We start from the raw sequence: 24220 nt of genomic DNA on the forward strand, positions 1-24220 counted from the left end.
ATGAAAGTGTTTTTCCTTGTGAAAGAAGGTATATACACTCAAAGACAAAAAGTGATGTACCATGAAGGAACGATCCGAATGAGATGAAGATCGGTAGATGTACAGACAAACAAATGATTACTATTTCAGAGAAAATTATTGCTGTGTTAAAGTGAAAGAGCTTAACAAGTAGAGCAAGTCAATAACACATTTGTCCACCTGTAGCCCTTTGCAAACAGTTACTTGGCCGGGTATTAATAGATAGAATTGTTGCATGTCGTCCTGGGGGACACCATGCTAAATTCTGTCTGATTGGCACATTAGATCATCACAATCCCTAGATAGCTGGAAGACCCCACCCATAATGCCCCAAATGTTGGTAATTGGGGAGAGATTTTGTGACCTTGCAGGCCGAAGTAGGATTTCGCAAGCAAGAAAACAACCAGTATAAACCCTCACTGTGTGCAGATGGGCATTATCTTGCTGAAATATGAGCCTAGGATGGCTTGCCGTGAAAAGTAAAAATTGGCCGTTGAATATTGTTGATGTACCACTGTGCTGTCAGGGTGCCATGGATGATAGCCAAAGGAGTCCAGCTTTGAAAAGAAATGGCACCCCAGACTATCACTCCATGTTGTTAGGCCCTGTGGTGGGCAAAAGACAGTTTGGTATCCCACCACTGTTGGGGCATCACCAGGCATGTCTTCACTGGTCATCGAAGCTCTGTTTGAAGCGGACTCATCACTGAAGACAATTCTACCCCACTCAACAAGATTCTAGGCCAGAGACGTGTCTGGAGACCCATGGACAGTTGTGGGATACCAAACTGGCTGTCACCCACCATGTATTACATCCATGATATTCAACACTCCATTTTATTACCCTTCATGACAAACCATCCCAGGCTTACATTCCAGCAAGATAATGCCAACACACACACACACACACACACACACACACACACACACACACACACACACGCACGTTGAGCATTTCTATTGCGTGTCTTCATGCTTGCCAAATCCTACCTTGGGCAGCAATGTAGTCAAACCTCTCCCCAGTTGAGAACATTTGGAGCATTATGGGCAGGGTGCTCCAACCAACTTGGGATTTTGACAATCTGATATGCCAGTTGGACAGTATTTGGCACAATACCCTCAGGAGGACATCCAAGCTTAATAACTACTTGCATACCAGCCAGAGGTGGACCAACACGCTATTGACTTTCTCAATTTATGGAGCTCTTTCTCTTGAATAAATCACCCAATTTTTCTGAAATTGTTTCATTTGCTTGTCTGTACATGTACGTTAAATCTACTGATTACCATCCCATTCGAGTAATTCCTTTGATAACAGAGTTACAGTATGACAATGTCATTAATAATATTCTCAGTTTTGCTGTTAGTACTCAGCAGATAACTATTATATACTGATGTAAACTGTAGACCTATTTGTGTAAGGCATTGTTCTTTACTTTGCTCCTAATTCCTGTAAATAACCAAGTGATTTGAGAGCAGGTGATTAGATGTGCGTTTAATTTATGTTTGGATCTACAAAGATTCTCAAATCGTTTTCCTCTCTGTGGGATATTTGCTGTTCCTTTTCACCACACTCCATTATAAGAAACAAAGAAAAAGCCACGTTCAATTTATTTTTTCCTCTCATTTTATGCCCATCTATTTTGCAGCTTACTTAATATTGATTCTTAAAGTTAACTATAAACATCATTAAAGATCTGCCTCCTTAGCTGAGTTGTCAGCACGTCTGACTGCCATGCGAGGGGTTCGGGTTCAATTGCTGGCTGTCTCGGAGATTTTCTCCATTCGGGGACTGGTTGGTGTGTTGTCCTCATCGTCTACATGCAAGTCACCCATTGTGGTGTCAACTGAAAAGACTTGCAACTCAGTGGCCAAACTTCTCCACGCGGGGACTCCTGGCCGTCAATGTCGTACAATCATTTCATTTCACTGTGAAAGTAAGACATTTTCCGTGCAGACGTTTGTGCATCTAAATGAAGACAGCCTGTCTTAGGTGTAAAGAGGTAGAGGACCACTCACTGGAGATTAGCTGTCATTTAATAGCTGAACTGACACCTATCAGCCTTGGATCAAGGTGCTGCAGTAGTAAACACATTGGATTCATGTTGAGAAAAAGCATGGTTTAAATCCTCATCCCACAGTCCAGGTTTAAGTTTTCTGTAGATTTCCTAAATGTCTTAAGAGATGCTGTGGAGGTTCCTTTGAAAAGGACACAGCCAATTTCTGTCGTAATATTAGTCCAATTCAAGGTTTTTCATCAGTTTGTGTGACCTTGATGGTATGTTAAACCCCAATCTTCTTACCCCCATTTAATTGATTATAAACCCTAAAATTATGTTTTGCTTTTAGTCTGAACATGTTTGCAGAGATTGTTAGTTTCAAAATATTTCCTGTATGGGTAGTAGTTCAGGTCACCACAAGCGTTCTCATCATGAAAAAATTCGAAGTACAGAAAAGAAGGAATTAGTGCTACACAGTAAATACACTACGGGCCATTAAAATTGCTACACCAAGAAGAAATGCAGATGATCAACGGGTATTCATTGGACAAATATATTATACTAGAACTGACATGTGATTACATTTTCACGCAATTTGGGTGCATAGACCGTGAGAAATCAGTACCCAGAACAACCACCTCTGGCTGTAATAATGGCCATGATACGCCTGGACATTGTCAGACAGAGCTTGGATGGTGTGTACAGGTACAGCTGCCTATGCAGCTTCAACACAACACCACAGATCATCAAGAGTAGTGACTGGCGTATTTTGACGAGCCAGTTGCTCGGCCACCATTGACCAGACGTTTTCAATTTGTGAGAGATCTGGGGAATGTGCTGGCCAGGGTAGCAGTCGAACATTTTCTGTATCCAGAAAAGCCCGTACAGGACCTGCAACATGCGGTCGTGCATTAGCCTGCTGAAACGTAGAGTTTCTCAGGGATCGAATGAAGGGTAGAGCCACGGGTCATAACACATCTGAAAAACAACGTCCACTGTTCAAAGTGCCGTCAATGCGAACAAGAGGTGACCGTGACGTGTAACCAATGGCACCCCATACCATCACGCAGGGTGATACACCAGTATGGCTATGGCGAATACACGCTTCCAATGTGCGTTCACCGCGATGTCGCCAAACACGGATGCGACCATCATGATGTTGTAAACAGAACCTGGATTCATCCGAAAAAATGTTGTTTTGCCATTCATGCACACAGGTTCATCGTTGAGTACATCATTCAGGCTCTCCTGTCTGTGATGCAGCGTCAAGGTTAACCGCAGCCATGGTCTCCGAGCTGATAGTCCATGCTGCTGCAAACGTCATCAAACTGTTCGTGCAGGTGGTTGTTGTCTTGCAAATGTTCCCATCTGTTGCCTCAGGGACCCAGACATGGCTGCACGATCATTTACAGCCATGCGGATAAGATGCCTGTCATCTCGACTGCTAGTGATACGAGGCCGTTACGATCCAGCACGGCATTCCGTATTAACCTCCTGAACCCACCGATTCCATATTCTGCCAACAGCCATTGGCTCTCGACCAACGCGAGCAGCAATGTCGCGATACGATAAACCCCAATCGCGATAGGCTACAATCCAGCCTCTTTCAAAGTTGGAAACGTGATGGTACGCATTTCTCTTCCTTACACGAGGCATCACAACGTTTCACCAGGCAATGTTGGTCAACTGCTGTTTGTGTATGAGAAATCGGTTGGACTTTCCTCATGTCAGTACGATGTAGGTGTCGCCACTGGTGCCAACGTTGTGTGAATGCTCTGAAAAGCTAATCATTTGCATATCACAGCATCTTCTTCCTGCCGGTTAAATTTCGCATCTGTAGCACATCGTCTTCATGGTGTAGCAATTTTAATGGCCAGTAGTGTAATTCTCAGTTACATTTTTGGCGTTCTCCATTTCCTGCTTCTACCAAGAATGAAAGATTTGATGTGGCCTCAGAGTAAAGCAAGCAGTTGAAATTCACTTCTCAAACTACACAATAGCTACATTGAGTCCCAAGTGAATGAATGCATAGCTAGATTTCAGTGCAAAGCAGGACATTTAGAAAATTGTGGGTTTTTCAAGGCCTGGGAGTTGACAACTTACCGGATATTATATTGATTTAGGCAGTGGGAAGAGGAAAGCATCGCAACTGCTGTTGCCTATGTGAGAGATTGGAGTGGAAAGAGTTAGGTGATTAATTTCAAAGACATTTGTTGATATTTGCTACGAGTGGAAAATAAATGTGACTGAGCAAACATTACATTTTTGGTGAAAAACGAATACTCATTTTCCGTGCTAAGTACACTTTTGTTGCTCCATGTGTTGTGTGAAGTTTGTACAATCTAGCCGATGTGTAGTAGTAGAGATAAGCATCTTCTTGAATTTTCCGTCATGTGCTAGCTGCCCTCAGGAATAGCCATGTTTTTCTCCATCACACCACACTTTACTCAATTTGACTGTGTCTAATTTTGGCCTAGCTTTTTTGTAAGGGAACATTAATCTCATTTAGTCTCTCTCTTTAATTTCAATGTTTCTAGTTCTCATCTTCTATAGATAAGTTAGTTTTTCCCGTAGAATATATTTCATGTTTTTGTCACATCCAGCAAGTCCATTTTTTACTTCTGAATCTTTTACTATTCTAATATAGTAAATACTCCGTCGTTAAATTGGTCTAAGCACTGGATATTGAACAGAAACAACAGAGCTGTTTATTTGACAGTGTGTACCAAAACTGTACTGGATGGCGATTAGTATTGATACTTTAAAGAGATGGTAGATGGCTCACTGTACCTTGCTTTTGAAGGCATCTCACAATATTTGTATAAATGGAGCAGCAGTGATGCACTTTACAAATGACATAAAGCTTGTGAGCCAAAATTCTTGAGATCTGCACCTCTCATGTGAAAGAATGCATAAGGTAGAATATAAAGTGAATTGCTTCAGCTCCGAACATCTGGTTACATGTGCTCTCAAGTGAAAGGGTTCCAATATCTTCGAGGAGAGAACTGGAAGTTTTTAATGAGCAGTTGATGTAGAGAAAACATACACTGCAGAGAGAACTCTTTTTGCCTTGGTGAATGGAATTGTTCAGAGCGTCATGTGAGTGGAATGTTGTACTGCCTGCTGATGCTAATGTTGAGCAAAAGAGGAGTAAGATGATTTATGTTTGTCTGTTTGATTGTATCCAGTTTGTGGATGTCTGGAACAGGGACTTTTCCATCTCCAAGATCAGGCTGGCATTGGGATTTTCACATACCTCCACCAAAAAGATGAACGATGTGTGCACCGTTTAGGGGAGAGCAGCTGGTTCCTACATGTCACTGGATCAGCTGGAGAATATAAAGGCTACATTCAGAGTTCTTACGTGCACTGAAATAGGACGAATGACTTCACAGGATAAGTTGCAAATTAACTGTTCCATAAACACAGCAGTCTCTCTAAAGTAATGTGAGCTGTCCAGGGAGAAATCCAATATAAAATCAAAGTATACGGCAAGGTCAACACTGGATTAGTGAAGTGTATTCTGAACAGCTGAATATAGTCGAGTAATCATTCCAGTGTTCATTACTGCGGACTGTATAGGTTGCTTGACACCAGAAGGTTTGTTCAGTGCAGTTGGTGCCTGCAGCAGCCTCCTAACACTGCATTACAGCCTGTGTTGGGCTCTGCCTCCCAGCTATACGCCAATGCTGGTCATATCAATATCCACATGTGGTAGTAGATAATATATCTCTGCATTTTCATCGGCATTGGATGAGGATACAGTATTCCCCCCCCCCTCCCCCCCCTCCCCCCTCCCCCCCTCCCCTTTAACTGGCACGTAGGGGTAGAAATGGTGCTTGCCATGCTGTGCCAAACACCAAAGGGGTGCAGTTCTGCCATCATGAGTGGAGAGATGGCGATGTTGTCATCAGTCTTGCAGTGCATTTTCTGGGCAATTGGCTCTGGCTTTCCTCCCTGAGTTCAACTGGCTTTCCAGGGTGCATGTAGGAATTAAAGGGTGGCTTCATGTGTGGTGTAGTTGTGGCATGAGATGAGCTCAAGAGTGTAGGTCTTGCCAGATATGTAGGTTTTGACGGGGATGGTGGTTGGTATCACGGCCGGGCTTTGGGGACCGGATTTTGTGGGGCACTATAGTGTACTAGTGTCACAGCTGCAGTTGGTTACAATTGTGGACCAGCTGGTTCTGGCAGACTGCAACTTAAGATATTTGTTGCCCCTCCGCAGCCCATGATGATGCACGAGATTCACACTGGAATGTAGCTGAACGTAGAAGTCATTACGTGGAAGCCCACACATTAACATGATATTTGTTGTATTCTCCTTTTGTGCACACAGTTGGATACAGAAAACAGTCATGTGATTTATTTGATGTTTCTATCCACTGCAAGCAGAAGCAGAACTTCCTGAATGAACTGAACTCCTCACTTGTCCTATGCAGCCATATTTCATAACTGTCGAAGCAGGAGTGCTACCTTGCAACTCTGGGAGGCTGCCTCGAGCCTCGTCTGGATTGGCGCCACCAATGATTGCTGCACTGTCGTGCAGCATCTTTGCAGAGGTCCTATGCTGGGGTGAAGTTGCCGATGATCGACGACACCCAGTTTTGATGAGGGCTGTGTGGGGTGGTCGCAGCAGATCCAGCAGCGAACAGTGTTGGCACCTGTGTAGCAGTCCTGCTGGACTGTGATCTTTGGTGGAGCTGGACCAGTAGCTGACTAAGAAGCTCCTTAAGGCTCCTGTTGGAAACTATTTGCACCAACAATCAAATTGTGCCTTTCTATGGCCTAGCATAGTCAGTTTGCCCCCTCACTTTTGGGTGCCCTGTTTTCAGCCAAGGGGAAAACACTGATACCGAATGCGGGTGTGACAAGAGTGGACAGGTATTTCAATTTCCTTATCTGCACGCTACATAAGAATTCACCTGTGGAGCATGGGAGGAATGATGACTTGGCATTCTGTGTCCTCCGTGACCAACACGAAGACACCGCTGTTAGCACTACAGTGTCTCGAGGACAAGTAGGTCAAATATGCTGGGTCTGCTCCTTTTGATTACTGCTTTGAACATTCACATTTTACTGATAGGAGTTCCTGCAAAGCAGCTATATCACCCTTTGGATTACCCAACTTCATGGGGTGTGACGGGGAAGTATATAATGTTTGTCACACATTGTTATTGAGTTGAGAACATAGTGCCTCCTGTGTATCAAACTTTGTTTCGTGGATATGTGAGCCAGTGCATCTGCGTTAGCGTGTTTAGAGGTGGGCCTGTAATGAATGTCATGATAATTGCTAAGAAATGGTAGCTGCCGTTGTAATTGCTGTGCTGTCTTTGCGTGGAACTTTGATATGGGCTGCTCAAGAAAATAAGTGGCTTGTGGTCTGTGTTTAATTGGGTCTTGGTGCCATAGAAGTGGGAATTTGACACTGTAAGTAATGGTCACTGCTTCCTTCTCTATCTGGGAGTAGTTAATTTGTGCTGCTGATAATGGTTGAAGGCATACGTAATTGGTTTACCTGTGGGACATCGGTGTTTTTGTTTGCTAGTGCAGCCTCGATTCCATATTGTGTCGCATCAGTGGTTAATGTCAAAATTTTGCCAGTCTTCTGGGTTTCAAGGCAGCAAGCGGATTTTGAGCATCTTCTTAATTTTATAAAAGCCTTATGGCAGCCTAAAAGTCAAGCAATCTTTTTGTCTTGGATGGCTATTTGGTGTAACTGCTAGCAGTAGTGAACACCAGAAGATCCTGAGGAAGATCCCAGCAGAGGGGTCGAAACGTCGATCATTTTAGAATAAGTATGACGCAGCCTAATAACCCAGAAGATTTTAACTTCTGTGACAACGGCCCTGAAAGCCTGCAGACTTACATAAGAGAATAGAAGCTTTCGAAATGTGGTGCTACAGAAGAATGCTGAAGATTATATGGGTAGATCACATAACTAATGAGAAGATACTGTATAGAATTGGGGAGAAGAGGGATTTGTTGCACAACTTGACTAGAAGAAGGGATCGGTTGGTTGGACATGTTCTGAGGCAATAAGGGATCAGCAATTTAGTATTGGAGGGAAGTGTGAATGGTAAAACTCGTAGAGGGGATACCAAGAGATGAATACACTAAGCAGTTTCAGAAGGATGTAGGTTGCAGTGGTTATTTGGAGATGAAAAGGCTTGCACATGATAGAGTAGCATGGAGGGCTGCATCAAACCAGTCTCTGGACTGAAGATCACAACAGCAGCAAAGTGTATGACACTAGGTTGGGAAAAAGGTTAAACTGAACCAATCAAAGAAAGCTTGCATATTTGGAAGATAATATCATGCATGTTATTTATGCGTTAATGATTTGTTCCAAATGTTTTTGAAGTAGTGACCCCCAGCTAGTTTCACCAAGAACTACTCTTGACGTAGGAAAAGTGTACAGGTCTCCATAACTGTAGGTGTTGATGGTAGCCTATAATTTGACACACATACGTATATATCCTTATGTTTCTTAATATCTGTAAGTGATGCCCATTGATCAGATGTAATGGGTGTAATAACTCATTTTTTGTAACCTGTCCAATACCAGTGGTACAACTTTGCTTGCAATGAGAATGAGCAGTCAAGCTCTACAAACCAAGACGTAGCTGGGAGTGTAAATGATATGCAAACTGTAAAAGTTCTTTGCGCAATCCACTTCAGAGTCAATTAATTACTTGTACTGTTCAAGCAATGTTTCCAGGCAGTTAACAGTATGGTATGAGAGATGATAACTGCATTCTCATTCGTTTGAAAACTGAACAAAAAAAGACCAAAAATTTTAGTTGCTTTGAGAAAAGCTACTTCTAAAACTTTTGGTACTCTGCATACATTTTTATACGCAGCTTGCATTGTAATTTGAGTGCTGTTTGTTGTTCACTGTATGAAATCACCATTTGCTGGCTGTAGTGGTGGAGAGCCCAGAGCCCTGTGTTTGTCACCCATATTGATAAGCAACACTGCAGTGCCCTTGTCAACTTCGAACTCTCATTTTGTTGACATTGATTTCCAGCTTAATGATTCACTGGCTGGGAAATCTGTAAGCTGTGTTGGACACTGATTTGATGGCGTGAAATGACATGCTTTATGTGGATGTTGCAGCACATGCAGACTGCATGCAAATGTACTCTCTTCCTGCAAGCATGGAATACTACATTCCTATTTTAAGCTTCCGATGTTATGACAGTCTGGATACGAAGTGCGTGTCATCACATTAGAAGTATGTGGATTTGAATGTTTCCTCTGCGATGTCTAAACCCAGTATGCCCACATATGGTTTGAGGTGTAACGTCTTCTGTATTTTGTTCATTGGGTAGCCATTATCTTAAAACACTTTTTTGCAGGGTTTAAGTTCCTCACACAGCTGACCCTTGGCCACAAGTCTACCACAAGTCGACACACCATATTTGTATCTGCAAGGTGGCAGCTGTCATAATCTGTAACAGACAATTGGGGTCCATAAAAACATTAGTCCATAGAGTGCATGCTATTATAGATTATGCCCCCCTGCGGGTTCGGGGGTTAGAATAGGCCCGCGGTATTCCTGCCTGTCGTCAGAGGCGACTAAAAGGAGTCTCACATGTTTCGGCCTTATGTGATGGTCCCCTCTCGGGTTTGACCTCCATCTTTCTAAATTATTCCGAAGAGCGAGCCAATTGGGGAAGGGCGCCTTACATGGTGCACTGTATCCGTCGTGCAATTAGACCTTTAGCCGTCTTTCTCGTCGTTGCAATGGTGTCCTGCTCGTTTTCGATCTCTTGGGCGATTACCACGCTGCACTCTGCAGTGTTTCTTTTATCTGCGACGACGACCTTGGCCGTTTTTGCACCTAAGATCCAGCACGGTAGCCAGTCCGTTGTGGTGGGGCCGCCATGTACCCTCTTGGTTGTAGCCCCCTGACAACACAGGGATCGCTCTACTGATGCCTGCGCCGTTAACTCCCCACGTATGCCAAGGAGTAGATGCCCATCGCCCTGGGGCATCGGGACTCCCGGCAATGGCCATCCTGCCAGGTGGCCTTTGCTGTGGCTGGGTGGCGCCCGTGGGGAGGGCCCTTGGTCGGAGTAGGTGGCATCAGGGCGGATGACCCGCAATGAAGCGTGGTACATCATCTCTCGCTGGCGGCCAGCCGTCAGCAGTCTCTAAGCGTTCCAAAGCTCAATTCAAGGCTAATGTGTATGACCCCAAATCGTTCCCCTCCCTGGCCACACCATGGGAGGAACGAAGGGCTATGAATGAGAGCGAAAGATACTCGCCCCGATATCTCGTCTGTACCAGAGCTGACGGGGAATCTTTTATGTCCGTGAAGCCTCAGTTCTTTGTAGAGCATTTAGAGGACAAGTTTGGGGAGGTGGAGGGCTTGTCCAAGATGCGGTCCGGATCGGTGTTGATCAAAACGGCATCCTCCGCCCAGTCGCGGGCCTTGCTCGCTTGTACTAAGCTGGGGGATGTCTCTGTCACTATCACGCCCCATAAGAGTCTGAACATGGTCCAGGGCATTATCTTTCACAGGGATCTCCTTTTACAGTCCGACGACGAGCTGCGCGCCAACTTGGAGTGCCGAGGTGTCCATTTCGTCCGGCGCGTCCACCGGGGTCCGAGGGATCGTCAAGTTGCCACCAGTGCCTTCATTTTGGCCTTCGAGGGTGACACGTTACCTGAGAAGGTCAAGGTGATGGTGTACCGTTGTGATGTCAAGCCGTATATCCCTCCCCCGATGCGGTGCTTCAAGTGTTGGAAGTTCGGCCACATGTCTTCACGCTGTGCGTCCGACCTCGTCTGTCGCGATTGCGGTCGACCTTCCCATCCTGATCATCCCTGTGCGCCGCCTCCAATCTGTGTGAACTGTGGTGCGCACCATCCGCCTTGCTCGCCAGACTGTCCGATTCTGCAGAAGGAGCGGAAGATCATGGAAATAAAGACTCTCGACCGCCTGACGTACACTGAGGCGAAGCGGAAATATGATCGGCTTCATCCGGTGCGCATGACAACTTCTTATGCCGCAACTGTCACTCCTTCTACAATTCCCTCCACTCCCGGCAGCTCTCAGAGTCGAAGTCCCACACCTGCCCCTTTGATGGTGGGGGGCACTAAACCTCCTGTTGCTCCTGCTCCATCTACTTCAGGAGCAACACCCCCCCAACCATCGGGGACATCAGTCCCCCCTTCCCAGCCGGAGAAGCGTAAGACTTCTTCAGCTACTCTCGTAAGGAAGGGGTCCCTTGGGGACCTTCCTTCGCACGCTCCGACCGGTTCCAAAGCCGACGGCCGCAAGTGGCTCAAACAACCGCCAGTCCCTGGTCGTCGGGACACACGGTCATCGTCTGTCCCTGAGACTGACCCGGTGACGCCCTCTCACCCTGAACCACCCAAGGCGCAGCGCGAGAAGCAGAAGAAGAAGAAACTCCCCAAGGCTACCGACATTGCGGTGGCACCCATTCCACCGCTTCCTACAAGCTCTGCGTCTGAGGATGAGGTGGAGATTCTGGCGTCCGCTGAGGACATGGATCTCGCCGGTCCCTCGGATGCAGTAGATGGCTGTTGTCCAGGTGGTGCCTCAGTAGCAGCAGGGGCCCCGGAGGCGTAATCTGCCTCCCCAATCCCTTCACGCCTTTCCCATCCATGGCTCATACCATCCTCCAGTGGAACTGCAGCGGTTTTTTCCACCATTTAGCTGAGCTCCGCCAACTTATCAGCCGTCATCCTTTCCTTTGCATTGCTCTGCAGGAAACTTGGTTTCCAGCAATGCGAACCCCTGCCCTCCGTGGCTATCGGGGTTATTTTAAGAACCGGGCAGCTTATGAAAGGGTGTCTGGTGGCGTCTGCATATATGTCCTTAACTCTCTTCACAGCGAGTTTGTACCTCTACAAACAGCTTTAGAGGCTGTCGCTGTTAGGGTGTGGACGCCACAGGGTATTACCGTTTGCAGTCTTTACCTTCCACCGGATGGTGCTGTCGCGCAGCATGTCCTGGCTGCTCTGATAAACCAACTGCCGCCGCCTTTTTTGCTGCTGGGCGATTTCAATGCCCACAACCCTCTATGGGGTGGGACTGTCTCCGATGGCCGTGGTCGGCCCGTGGAGCATGTGTTGGCTCAGCTTGACCTTAGCCTCTTGAACACCGGTGCTCCCACGCATTTCAGTGTGGCCCATGGCTCGTTCTCGGCCATCGATCTCTCTATTTGCAGCCCTGGACTTGTCCCATCCCTCCACTGGAGGGTGCATCCTGACCTGTGTGGCAGTGACCATTTTCCCATCTATTTGTCACTGCCACAGTGTCATTCTTCTGGGCGCTTGCCCCGCTGGGCTCTCCACAGGGCTGACTGGCCAGCTTTTACTTCCGCTGTAACCATTGCGTCTCCCCCACAGGGTGACATTGACAAGGTGGTCCGTGTTTTCACCACGTCCATCATTTCGGCGGCCGAGGCTGCCATCCCCCGTTCCTCTGGCCTCCCTCGGCGGAAGGCTGTCCCCTGGTGGTCGCCGGAGATTGCTGAGGCTATTCGCGACCGTAGGCGGGCTCTCCAGCGTCATAGGCGGCACCCGTCTCTGGAGACCCTCATCGCCTTTAAGAGGCTCCGTGCCTTCGCCCGTCGTCTTATTGCACGGCTTAAGCAGGAGTGCTGGGAGAGGTACGTCTTCTCCCTGGGCTCCCGTGTCTCGTCCTCGCACGTGTGGTCCCGGATCCGGCGGATTTATGGCTCCCAGACCCCTATGGGTGTCCCTGGGCTCTCCTTGGACGGCGCTGTCTGCACGGACGCTGCCGCCATTGCTGAACGGCTAGCCGCGCACTTTGCTCAGAGCTCTGCGACTGCATCCTATCCCCCCCGCCTTTCGCTCTCTAAAGGAGCGAGCCGAGCGGACGCCGTTCTCATTCCACACGCGTCATTATGAAACATACAATGCTCCTTTCAGCGAGAGGGAACTCCTCGCTGCCCTCGCCGATTGCCCTGATACAGCACCAGGACCGGACTGCATCCACGCGCAGATGCATCTCTCCAGGGACTGCCAGAGACACATCCTCACCATCTTTAACCGCATTTGGAGCGAGGGCGTGTTCCCGTCGCAATGGCGAGAGGGTCTTATTGTCCCCATCGTGAAGCCCGGTGCAGACCCACTGGCGGTGGACAGCTATCGTCCCATTACCCTCACCAACGTTTTGTGCAAATTGCTCGAACGTATGGTGGGGCGGCGTTTGTGTTGGGTCCTTGAGTCACGCGGTCTCCGCGCTCCATCCCAGGGTGGCTTCCGTCGGGGCCGGTCTGCAGTGGACAATTTGGTGCGGCTGGAATCTGCTGTCCGTACGGCCTTTGCCCGACGTCAGCATCTCGTTGCTGTATTTTTCGATCTGCGGAAGGCGTATGACACCACATGGAGGCATCACATCCTCGCCACGTTGCATGAGTGGGGTCTTCGTGGTCGGCTCCCGGCTTTCCTTCAAAGCTTTTTATTGCGCCGCTCTTTCCGGGTGCAAGTCGGTGCCACCTCTAGTTCCTCTTATATACAGGAAAATGGGGTCCCGCAGGGCTCGGTGTTGAGCGTCTCCTTATTCCTAGTGGCCATTAATGGTCTGGCAGCAGCAGTGGGGTCGTCGGTGTCTCCTTCTTTGTATGCCGACGACTTCTGCATCTCATTTAGCTCCACGACTACGGGAGTCGCCGAACGCAGGCTGCAAGTCGCCGTTCGTAAGGCAGCATCATGGGCTCTGACTCATGGTTTTCAGTTCTCTGCTGCCAAGACTCGAGTTATGCACTTCTGCAGGCGTCGGACGGTCCACCCTCATCCTGCACTTTACCTCGACGGCCACCTGCTTGAAGTGGTGGACACTTGCCGCTTCTTGGGACTTGTGTTTGATGCCCGGCTGACATGGGTTCCTCATGTTACTCGGCTGAAGCAAAAATGCTGGCGGCACCTCAACGCCCTCCGCTGCCTTAGCCACACGTCTTGGGGTGCAGATCGCTGCACGCTACTGCAATTGTACAGAGCCCTTGTCCAGTCCCGGATTGATTATGGGAGCCTGGCCTATGGGTCTGCGTCACCCTCAGTGTTGAAGTTGTTAGACCCCGTACATCACTGTGGGGTTCGGCTTGCAACTGGCGCTTTTCGCACCAGCCCCGTGGATAGTCTACTGGTGGAGGCCGGGGTTCCCCCGCTGCGGATTCGCCGCCATCGTCTGCTCGCCGACTATGCTGTCCACGTACATTGCTCGCCAGGCCATCCCAATCGTCGCCTGCTTTTCCCTGCCATGGCCCTCCATCTGCCTGAACGGCGACCTAGGTCTGGGCTTTCCGTCGCTGTCCGCGTTCAGTCCCTGCTGTCGGAATTGGGTTCATTCCCTCTTCCGCCTCCCTTCCGGGTCTGTGCACCTACGCCTCCCTGGTGTTTGTCCCGGCCGTCCGTCCGTCTGGACTTGGCACAGGGACCCAAGGACTCGGTTCCGCCTGTGGCCCTCCGTCGCCGTTTTCTTGCTCTCCTCGCCTCATTTTCGGACTGTGAGACTGTCTACACTGATGGTTCCCTGGTTGATGGTCGCACTGCCTACTCTTTTGCTCACGCTGCACATGTTGAGAAACGCTCCTTGCCGGCTGGCTGCAGTATTTTTACTGCAGAGCTGGTGGCCATATTGCGCGCTCTGGAGCATATGCGTTTCTGCTCAGGTAGGTCCATCGTGATCTGCAGTGACTCCCTGAGCAGCCTTCAGGCCATCGACCGCTGCTATCCCTCCTCTCCTCTGGTGTCCTCCATTCAGGAGTCTGTTTCCGCCATTGCCCGTTCTGGTCATTCGATGGTCTTGGTCTGGACGCCCGGTCACGTTGGCATCCCAGGGAACGAACGTGTAGACAGGCTGGCCAAAGGGGCGATCGACGCCCCGGCTTTGGAGATCGGCCTTACGGCTCGCGACCAGCAGCTGGTGTTGCGCCGTAAGCTGATTGGGATGTGGGCTGCTGAGTGGCGTGGCATGACAGCCCCGAATAAACTACGGGCTGTCAAGGGGACGACCGATGTGTGGCGTTCCTCTCTGCGGGCTTCTCGCAGGGACTCGGTAGTCCTGTGTCGGCTGCGCATCGGCCATACATACCTGACGCACGGCCATCTGTTACGTCAGGAGGATCCCCCCTTGTGTCAGTGTGGGTCCCAGCTGACGGTCGGCCACATTTTGCTGGAGTGTCCTCGACTGCGCACACTCCGGCAATCTTTTAGTCTCCCAGGCAATTTGGCTTTGGTTTTATCCGACGATGCCTCCATGGCTGATGACGTTTTAAATTTTATCCGTGGTAGTCCGTTTTATGGTTCGATATAGGGAGGTCCTGCGCCTTTCCCTTTCTGTGTGTTTTGTCCTTGTGTCTGTCGCTATTCTGGTGTGCCGTCAGATGGTTGACTCTTTCCCTTTTTTTTTTTTCATGGTCAGTCAACCAGTCTCCGGCCATCCTCCTTTCTCCTGTTTCTTTCTGTCTGGTGTTCCTCTGTCCTGTTCTTGTCTGTAGTGTTTGTTGCTGCATTTGTGTTCTTTTAGCGCCTGGGGGGACGTTTCCTCCCCCTTTGGTTTTTCCCTGCTCCGTCGATTTTCGGCTCGCCTGATTTTGGAATGGGGGACTGATGACCTTCGCTGTTTAGTCCCCCTTAAACATCCCAACAACCACCATTATAGATTATGGCCATCTGCATGAAGAACTAGAGCATTTCAGGAAAGTGTCTGAAGCTATTGGCTACCCAATACAAAAATGAACTAGGCCTCACAGTTCAAACTGAACTTGAGTGTCGAGTCAAGAGGTAGAAGAGGAAAGGATCAATCCGTGGCTTTCCCATCATATGTAGTGATTCTTGAAGGCTAACTGAGTGCTATATGAGGCACGTGTGTGCAAGAACCATCATCATACGTGTCAAACAAACAAATTATTTGAGAGCATTGTGTGAAACATCAAAGCTACAGTTTGACAAATCAGCAGTGCCCAAGCACTACACTGGGACAGGGCACTCCTTGGACGCTGAAGAAATCAAGATTCTAACATCTGCATCGTTGCTCTGTGAGTCTGATTAAGGAAGCCATCAAAATCTGTCTGGCAAATGACTTACTTAATAGCTATGACAGTTTTAACTTGGGGTAAGTTTGGAATCAGGAACTAGAAATAACCAGCTCTCAGAAGAGAGTGGCGCAGGGCACCTGTCATTGATGCCTATTGTTTATAAACTAGAACGTGCCCCACAATGTCTGTTACAGAGGACATGTCAGTAGTATACAAGTCCTACCTCCCAAGTGACATTTATGCGACTGTGATGATGTGTGACCTCGTGAGCAACATATTAATTAGGCTGCACCATCACTCTTGCGGCTCACAGGACAACAAGCTGAAATATCAGCAGGGAAGACTTACTGAATAGGGCTGCATTCCTGCAGTATTATGTAAGCATGAAGTGATTTTTCTAGAGTAATTCATGTTGCCATGTTCAAACATTGTTAGTAGACTGGATTGTGGATTTCTTGCATCTCAATGTGCACCATCTCGTATGATCTTACATTATAGGAGATTGTTTTTCATCTGCATAAGTGAAAGATACACTGATGGTAAAAAATTGCAACGCGAAAAAACAATTGCACGACATAAACAAAAGTTGGTAGGTGTGCTTCTACACCTGAAAGATATCTATTCAGATTTCATGCCAGTCGCATGAGAGTGCTGCTAATAAGGCCACTATGAGGATACAGACCATGTTCGCTTTAAATACACAGTGAACAGTTCTAACCATTAGTTCCCTTTGAGATAGGGCACAGTGAGTTGATGTTAGTCAAGAATGCCTTTAAGGCGACAAAGATGCCATTAACAGCATTTCTCAAGTTTGAACAACGCCGTGTAGTAAGGCTAAGAGAAACTGGATGTTTCTTCTGATACTGCATATTGACTTGTCACTAATGTAGCCACTGCAGATGATTGCTGGCAGCGGTGGTCATGGAAATGCACAGTCGCAAGGAGATGGGTCTGGTTGGCCATATGGCACTACAGAGAAGGAAGACCATCATGTTTGACATATGACTCCGGTGCATTGTACTGCACCTGCAGCAACAATTTGAGCAGCAATTGCCACCATAGTAACATAGTAAACTGTTACCGATTTGTTACCTCAAGGACAGCTCCAAGCCATACGCCCTATAGTGTAGTGTACATTCCACTGATCTCAAACCATCGCCATTTGCAACTACAGTTGTCAAGTGAGAGGTCATTGGAGAGCAGGGCATAGGTCTGTTGTGTTTTCTGATGAAAGCTGGTTCTGCCTCAGTGTTGGTGATGGCTGTATGTTGGTTAGGAGGGAGTCTGTTGATGGTCTGCAACCAGCCTATTTGTATGCTACCCACTGGACCTCACTTTGAGTAATGGTCAGGATTGTGATTTTGTACGATGACAGGAGCACTATCGTGGCTATCCCACACACTCTGTCCGCAAATTTGTATGTCAGTCTGGTGATTCGACCTGTTGTGCTGGCATTCACGAATAGCTTTCCAGGGGGTTTTCAAATAGGATCACACTCGCTCACACACCCCTGTTGTAACCCAACATGCTGTACAGGGTGTCGACATGCTGCATTGGCCTGCTCGATTGCCAGATCTGTCTCGAATTAAGCACATATGGAACATCATCGTCCAACAACTTCAGTGTCATCCACAGACAGCATTAATCATCCCTACATTGACCGAACAAGTGCAACAGGCCTGGAACTCCATCCCACAAACTGACATATGGCACCTGTAAAACGCAGTGCATGCACATTTGTATGCTTGCATACAACATTCTGGCAGTTATACTGGTTACTAATGTACTAGAATTTCATATTTGCAATGACTTATCTCGTGTTCACATAAGCCTGTGATCTTGACATAATCAGTGATCACTGAAAGGTTACAGTGAGAGTTGGGTAAGGTGCTAGACATGTTCAAGTGCACCTGTATTACATATTTCTTTGTGTTAGCTATGCCTGATCTTATTGATGTTTCAGTGATGGAACAATATTTTACAATATCTGAAGGAGCTGTGTGTCTAGTAACATTTCCATAGGTCATGATATTGTCATGATTCATAGTTAATAAAATGTTATTATCACAGTTGTAAAACGATCGACTACAGAATTGTTATTGTCTGTGCACAGAAAATTGAGCTACTCACTCAACATGTTGTAGGTAACCACTCTGTTCAAATGTTTAATAAATGTATAACAGAATAAAAACTAAAATACATACAGCTCTGTTTGTCAAAAAAATATTTTATTAATTTTTTACCTCGTGCATGTTTGTCCGGCAGTGAAGCGTTCTGTGCTATTATAAGTATCAGGTGGCTTTGATTTTATAAGTATCGGGTGGTTTTGATTAGCTTGACAGTGTTCAGAGTGCTGCAGGCTGTATACATTGCAGGACACTGAAACATCATAAGCGTGTTCACTAATTGGTGTGCTCATGGGAGTATGCTGATAAAAATATAGTTCCACTTTGTGCCAACAGAGAAATATGGTGCTGTAAGCAGTCAGTATGTGGTGCAGTGCAGGGAAAGGGAAGAAATAATCAAACACTTGATAATGCTGTTTATGGCACATTTATTAGCATCTGGACGCAAGTTGCAACACCTGTTCCATATGTTCTCCCGACTTGCAACATGCTGCATTCATACATGGCATGGTCAGTAGTTGCTCATAACATACCAATGTAATTAGAGCAATATGTCGTCATATGGTACCCTTCAGATCAGAAAGAATCCAGATACATCCATGATGGACACGATCTTTCAGTTGTCCCCACAACCAGAAGTCTTGTAGATTTTTGTCAGGGGATCTGAAAGGCCAAACATCTTTAAATTGCCTAGAGATGATATGGTCATTAGCAAAGGTTTCTCAAAGCAGATATGTCACATGGCAAGTGATGAGGTGTTTCCACATCTTGTGTGAAAATGCACAAGGAAGTTGTTAGAATAGGCAGATGTTGCTGTACAGCTAACAGGCCCATGAGGTGTTATCTCCTCAAAGGAAAACAGAGAATGAAGGAGCTTGTGATACTACACCACGTCTTCACATAAGCGGAGTGCAGTGTATGTTCCTGTATAACAGTGGCTGAGTAGACTGCAATATGTGACAGTTCTTCCCATTCACAGCACCAAATGGAGTATGATGTGCATCGTCCATCCAAGGAAAATTGCCTGGCCACATCATACATTTCCATGGATGCCACAAAAGGAGGAAAAAGTCATGGCACTGTAGCCTATCTTTGGGCTTAACTTGGTGCACAATTTGAATCTTGTAGGGATACCAGTGTAAAATACACCGCTAAAACTGTGGAAGTGTTGACCAGGGAAGAGGCAATTCCCATGACACAGCTCGAGCAGTGGCTGCAGAATTTGGGGCATGGACTGCAAGGTCGGCTATAGCTTAAAGTACTTCAACAACTGCTATGGAAATGGGCCACCTGCCTCTCCCTGCTGCACCACCTAATTCTCTGTTTCTTCAAATTTCTGGATCATATTCTTTAGCCCATTCATTGACATAACGCCTCTTCGCAGCTGTTTCTGTCTGTGATATTCCCACATTGCAGTGCTGTTATTGCTGCTATTCTAATAAAATAACTTTACCAGCAGAGCATGAATTTTCTTTGAAACAAATATTGCCTTTCATAAGCAGGGTATATACGGCCCGGGACAACCGGGAGATCCGGGACAAACCAGGGAATTGTTTAGAATTCCGGGAATTTTTCATTGTTTTGGTTTTCAGTTAAATTTTTGTGGTTTTTGACTGGTAAGAACCAATACTCTAACAAAGGATATTACTGTATCCCGCTACTGCAGAATAATACTGCAGCAACAAAACATGAATGAGAGAAAGAAAAAAAAAACGAAAATAAAACTAAAGTTGCAAAGGAAATTTGCCGTATACAACAACAACAACAGTACTCATACTAGCGTCTGCCAACAGCACAGTGTGTCGAAGGCTTCGGAAGACTTTGCAATGCTTCAGAACAACAAATTGCCTCCAATGAGCGTGACGTGACAACTGTTTAGAGTCGTTTGAGCAGTTGCGGGCGGGTTCTTGCGCATGCACAGTTTAGTCGCGTATGCGTAGTACCTTCTCCCGCTTCTGGTTACTGAAGTGTGGCTGGGCGCCACTATCTAATATTGCCCCGGTTCGGAAATATAGTAAATCTGGAGCTGAAGCACAAAGCAGTCAGAGTTGTGGTGGGGAGGTGGGTCGTCTCCACATGCCCTGTGTTTAAGTTCAGTGATTTTGTTGTTTCGTCTTCGATTATTGCTCTCACGTTAAATGATGATGAAAAGGATTTTTGAGGCCGGGAGCTATCAAATGAATTAAAAACACGTTCGCTTAGTAACGGAAGGCAAAAATATGTTATTACTTCCAGATTTTATTTTCACTTTCCTGACAGTCAAGCATTAATCGCCTTACAGAACAATGAAGTTATTTTTGTCAGTTTGTCAAAGAGATTTGACTTTTATTAATCTTTTCTGCTGAGGCAATCAATTTATTTGAAACGAAGTGTTTAATTTCACACTCTTGGCTGGTTTCAACTGTTCGCTGCATTTCAAGTGCATGTATGGCATTATACCATAATAAAGAACCAAACATGACATAATACAGCACTGGTACTCCAAGAAAATTTACATTCGAATATGGACATATGAGTCTTCACTTTATGCCGAATTGTGCGTTTTAGTGTGGTTCACGAAATTCCAATGCTCTTGAAGTATCCTCTGATGTCTTGTTTCTTTTATGACATCGTAGCTGCGCAGGCGCAGTGACGCCCGTTACCTGGCGCTCTCTTGCAACGGCTGAAACGAACCTATTTCTAACAGGTCGCAGGAAAATATTGCAAATGGTGGTTTGAAAAGCGTTACATTCAAAGCAAATTTCCTTTTGCGCAAGATGAACTGTGTGCGAGAGTGTACGATGAATTTCTTAAATCGCAAAGCGTTTGACTCTCATTTAAAAATCAACTTAAATATCTTCATCATTTCGCGGCCCTGTCATTAACTGTATAAATATTAATTTTAATTTTAATAATGAACAGCCTCAGTTGCACCGTTGACCTAGAATTTACTATTTTAGTATTTAGATTCTGAAGAAGGTTGGGTTATCCTGACTGAAACTGAGGTAAATACTAGGTAAGCGGTGCAACTGAGGCTGTTCATTATTATTATTAAAATTAATAAAAATCAACTCTTTGAGGACGACCATTTAGAAGAATTTTGAGCCCAGATCAGACATTTATGTCGTTATTAATTTAAACCCGAACTTTTCTTATTTGTGTGTTCGCGCTGCTTAAGAGTGATCTTGTTATTGGCTGACTACATCACGTGTCCTTTGCTGTCATCAGCGAGATAAAGTGATATGAGCTATGACTGGCTTACAAAAGCGCATCGCAATCTCGTTTTCAATGCTTCGGAAAGTGACATGCGGTGTTTGGTGGAATTCAAATTTATACCTTCGTAATACGAAAATATGCAGCGTATGTACCCATCTCCCACCCTCCACCCATTTTCTGAAGTGCCGGGAAATTCTACGTCGGTATATAAAACCATAAACATTCAAAAGATTGATGAGTTTTACAGTGCTGAGGAAGAGTATACGGTCACTTAACATGTAAAAAGTTTACTTTCACCTGGGAGAATGTGTATTTTTCACGGGAAATCCGGGAATTTTTTTCTTTGTCCACATATACACCATGATAAGGAAAACTTCGATCTTCTTAACCCTTGATACATCAACAGACCCCCCTCCCACCCCCCCAAAAAAAAATAAATAAATAAATCTGATGTCAAAACAGGATTTGTTTCAAATTATGACTGCTTACAGTATCATATTTTCACATGGTGGCGGAAAGAGAAACTATCATTTCTTTTCAGCATAGTACATAAGTGTGCTGATTATGCATACAGCCCACGCTGCAGCACTTGGAACATTGTTAGTTTGAAACTTCCTGGCAGATTAAAACTGTGTGCCCGACCGAGACTCGAACTCGGGACCTTTGCCTTTCGCGGGTAAGTGCTCTACCATCTGAGCTACCGAAGCACGACTCACGCATGGCCCTCACAGCTTTACTTCTGCCAGTATCTCGTCTCCTACCTTCCAAATTTTACAGAAGCTCTCCTGCGAACCTTGCAGAACTAGCACTCCTGAAAGAAAGGATATTGCGGAGACATGGCTTAGCCACAGCCTGGGGGATGTTTCCAGACTGAGATTTTCACTCTGCAGCGGAGTGTGCGCTGATATGAAACTTCCTGGCAGATTAAAACTGTGTGCCCGACCGAGACTCGAACTCGGGACCGTAGCCTTTCGCGGGCAAGTGCTCTACCATCTGAGCTACCGAAGCACGACTCACACCCTGCAAGGTTCGCAGAAGAGCTTCTGTAAAGTGTGGAAGGTAGGAGACGAGATACTGGCAGAAGTAAAGCTGTGAGTACCGGGCGTGAGTCGGCTTCGGTAGCTCAGATGGTAGAGCACTTGCCCGCGAAAGGCAAAGGTCCCGAGTTCGAGTCTCGGTCGGGCACACAGTTTTAATCTGCCAGGAAGTTTCATACCAGCGCACACTCCGCTGCAGAGTGAAAATCTCATTCTGGAGACTGTTAGTTTAATAATCAACCGGTACTTAAGTATCTCTGATATAAGCTACGTCTTTCAACTCATAAACTAATTGCCAGGTAATAGTATATTGACAAATATATGTGCAATAAATCTTATGTGAGTGGAACAATTAAGTCTATAAGAAGACCGTACTGTATATTTTGAGAGTGAAAATAAGTTGAGTGAATTTTTTTGCATATTTAAAATACTGTGTGTGATTTTGATCTCTCACTACCTTTCACATTCCAAGAGTTGTGTATAATTTGTATCCTTTTCATAGTGCTGTATAATTTATATCTATTTTATGTTATGTGCCACTGAATTATCTTCTTTATTTTGTTTTAGTGCACACATTTATTTCATTTTGATTTGTTTTATTTTCTAGGCCATCATACTGTGATTCAGGATGAAAAAACCAAAGACAGTGCTGATTGCAGCATTCCAGAGCTGAAGACTGCAATTGAGAAACATTCTCTTGTGAATGTCACACGAGAAATCTTGAGGTTGTGGAGATACAGGGAAAGGTTACGTCAAGATATTACTGTTGGAAACTTGCTGAACAGACTGGAGAATGCGGAAGTAACAGACTTAAAGCAGCAAACTCACTCAGTTGCTGTACAGGCAAATAATTGTTTGTGTGACCCTCAAACTATTAGCACTTTCAAGATGATTTATGAGAAAATTAGTTTTCCTGGAGAAAGCAAGACGTAACTGGTCAACAGATATGAAGGGCAAATGCTTAATGGGAAGAAAGACTCTTGAAAACGGTTATTTATCTTCTTTTTTCCATTGCATTTAGTATTATTTGTTACATACTTTGTTCCTAAAATGGAACATAATTCAGTTGTGAATGTAGTGAATTGCAACCATATTTATAGCTTTCATGTGAAAGACTTTAGACAATATATTCAAGCCATAAAATGTGATAATGTTTGAATTATGCATATATCCAGTGTAGTGTGGTAATGTATATTATAATACTGTTTGTATTATGCTCTTAAGAGTCAGCACAAAACTGCCAGTGTTATTATAAAATAATACAGTTATTGTCTACAATAGAATAAACTGTGTGCAAATCATTTTGAATTTTTTTGTGTGCATGTGGTGCTTTTTTTTAAAAAAAAATAGAAATTGGCTAAAGCATTCAGAAATATCTACTTAAGGAGAAGTGACTCCAAATGGAACATGACAAATATTACTTCGAAACCTGACAAGTTAGAACAGTGCATTGGATCCAGACTTGAACCCACAATTTTGTCTTTTTCAGTATCATACCAACTGAGCTATAAAGGAGGAAGAGCAAGGTTCTGAGTTAGTGCCACAATGTGGCACATAGTTTTAATCAAACAGGAAGTTTCAAAACAGCATACATTTTGCTGCAGAATGAAAGATTCATTCTGTGAACAACTCCGTAGGCTATGGTTAAACCTTTTCTTTACAATATCCTTTTTTCCTTCATGTCAATAAGATACGCAGGAAAGCCTCTGTGAAGTCTGCTATGCAGGAGGGAAGGTTAATGGAAGTATAGCTGTGATTTTTTTTGTGTGTGTGTGTGTGTGTGTGTGTGTGTGTGTGTGTGTGT

The 24220-nt window shown here is 45.7% G+C and overlaps 1 protein-coding gene across 1 annotated transcript in view; it reads left to right on the forward strand.

Moving 5' to 3' along the window:
* Positions 1–23653, forward strand: part of LOC124789161 — a 189944-nt gene extending 166291 nt beyond the window's left edge. Inside the window, exon 15 of the mRNA XM_047256456.1 lies at positions 23024–23653. Coding sequence (XP_047112412.1) covers positions 23024–23349 — 326 coding nt within the window. The 3' untranslated portion in view covers positions 23350–23653. The remainder of the gene's footprint in view (positions 1–23023) is intronic.
* The last annotated feature ends 567 nt before the right edge of the window (positions 23654–24220 follow it).

Source organism: Schistocerca piceifrons, chromosome 3 (genome assembly GCF_021461385.2).
Source record: "Schistocerca piceifrons isolate TAMUIC-IGC-003096 chromosome 3, iqSchPice1.1, whole genome shotgun sequence".
NCBI classification, from domain to species: Eukaryota; Metazoa; Arthropoda; class Insecta; order Orthoptera; family Acrididae; genus Schistocerca; species Schistocerca piceifrons.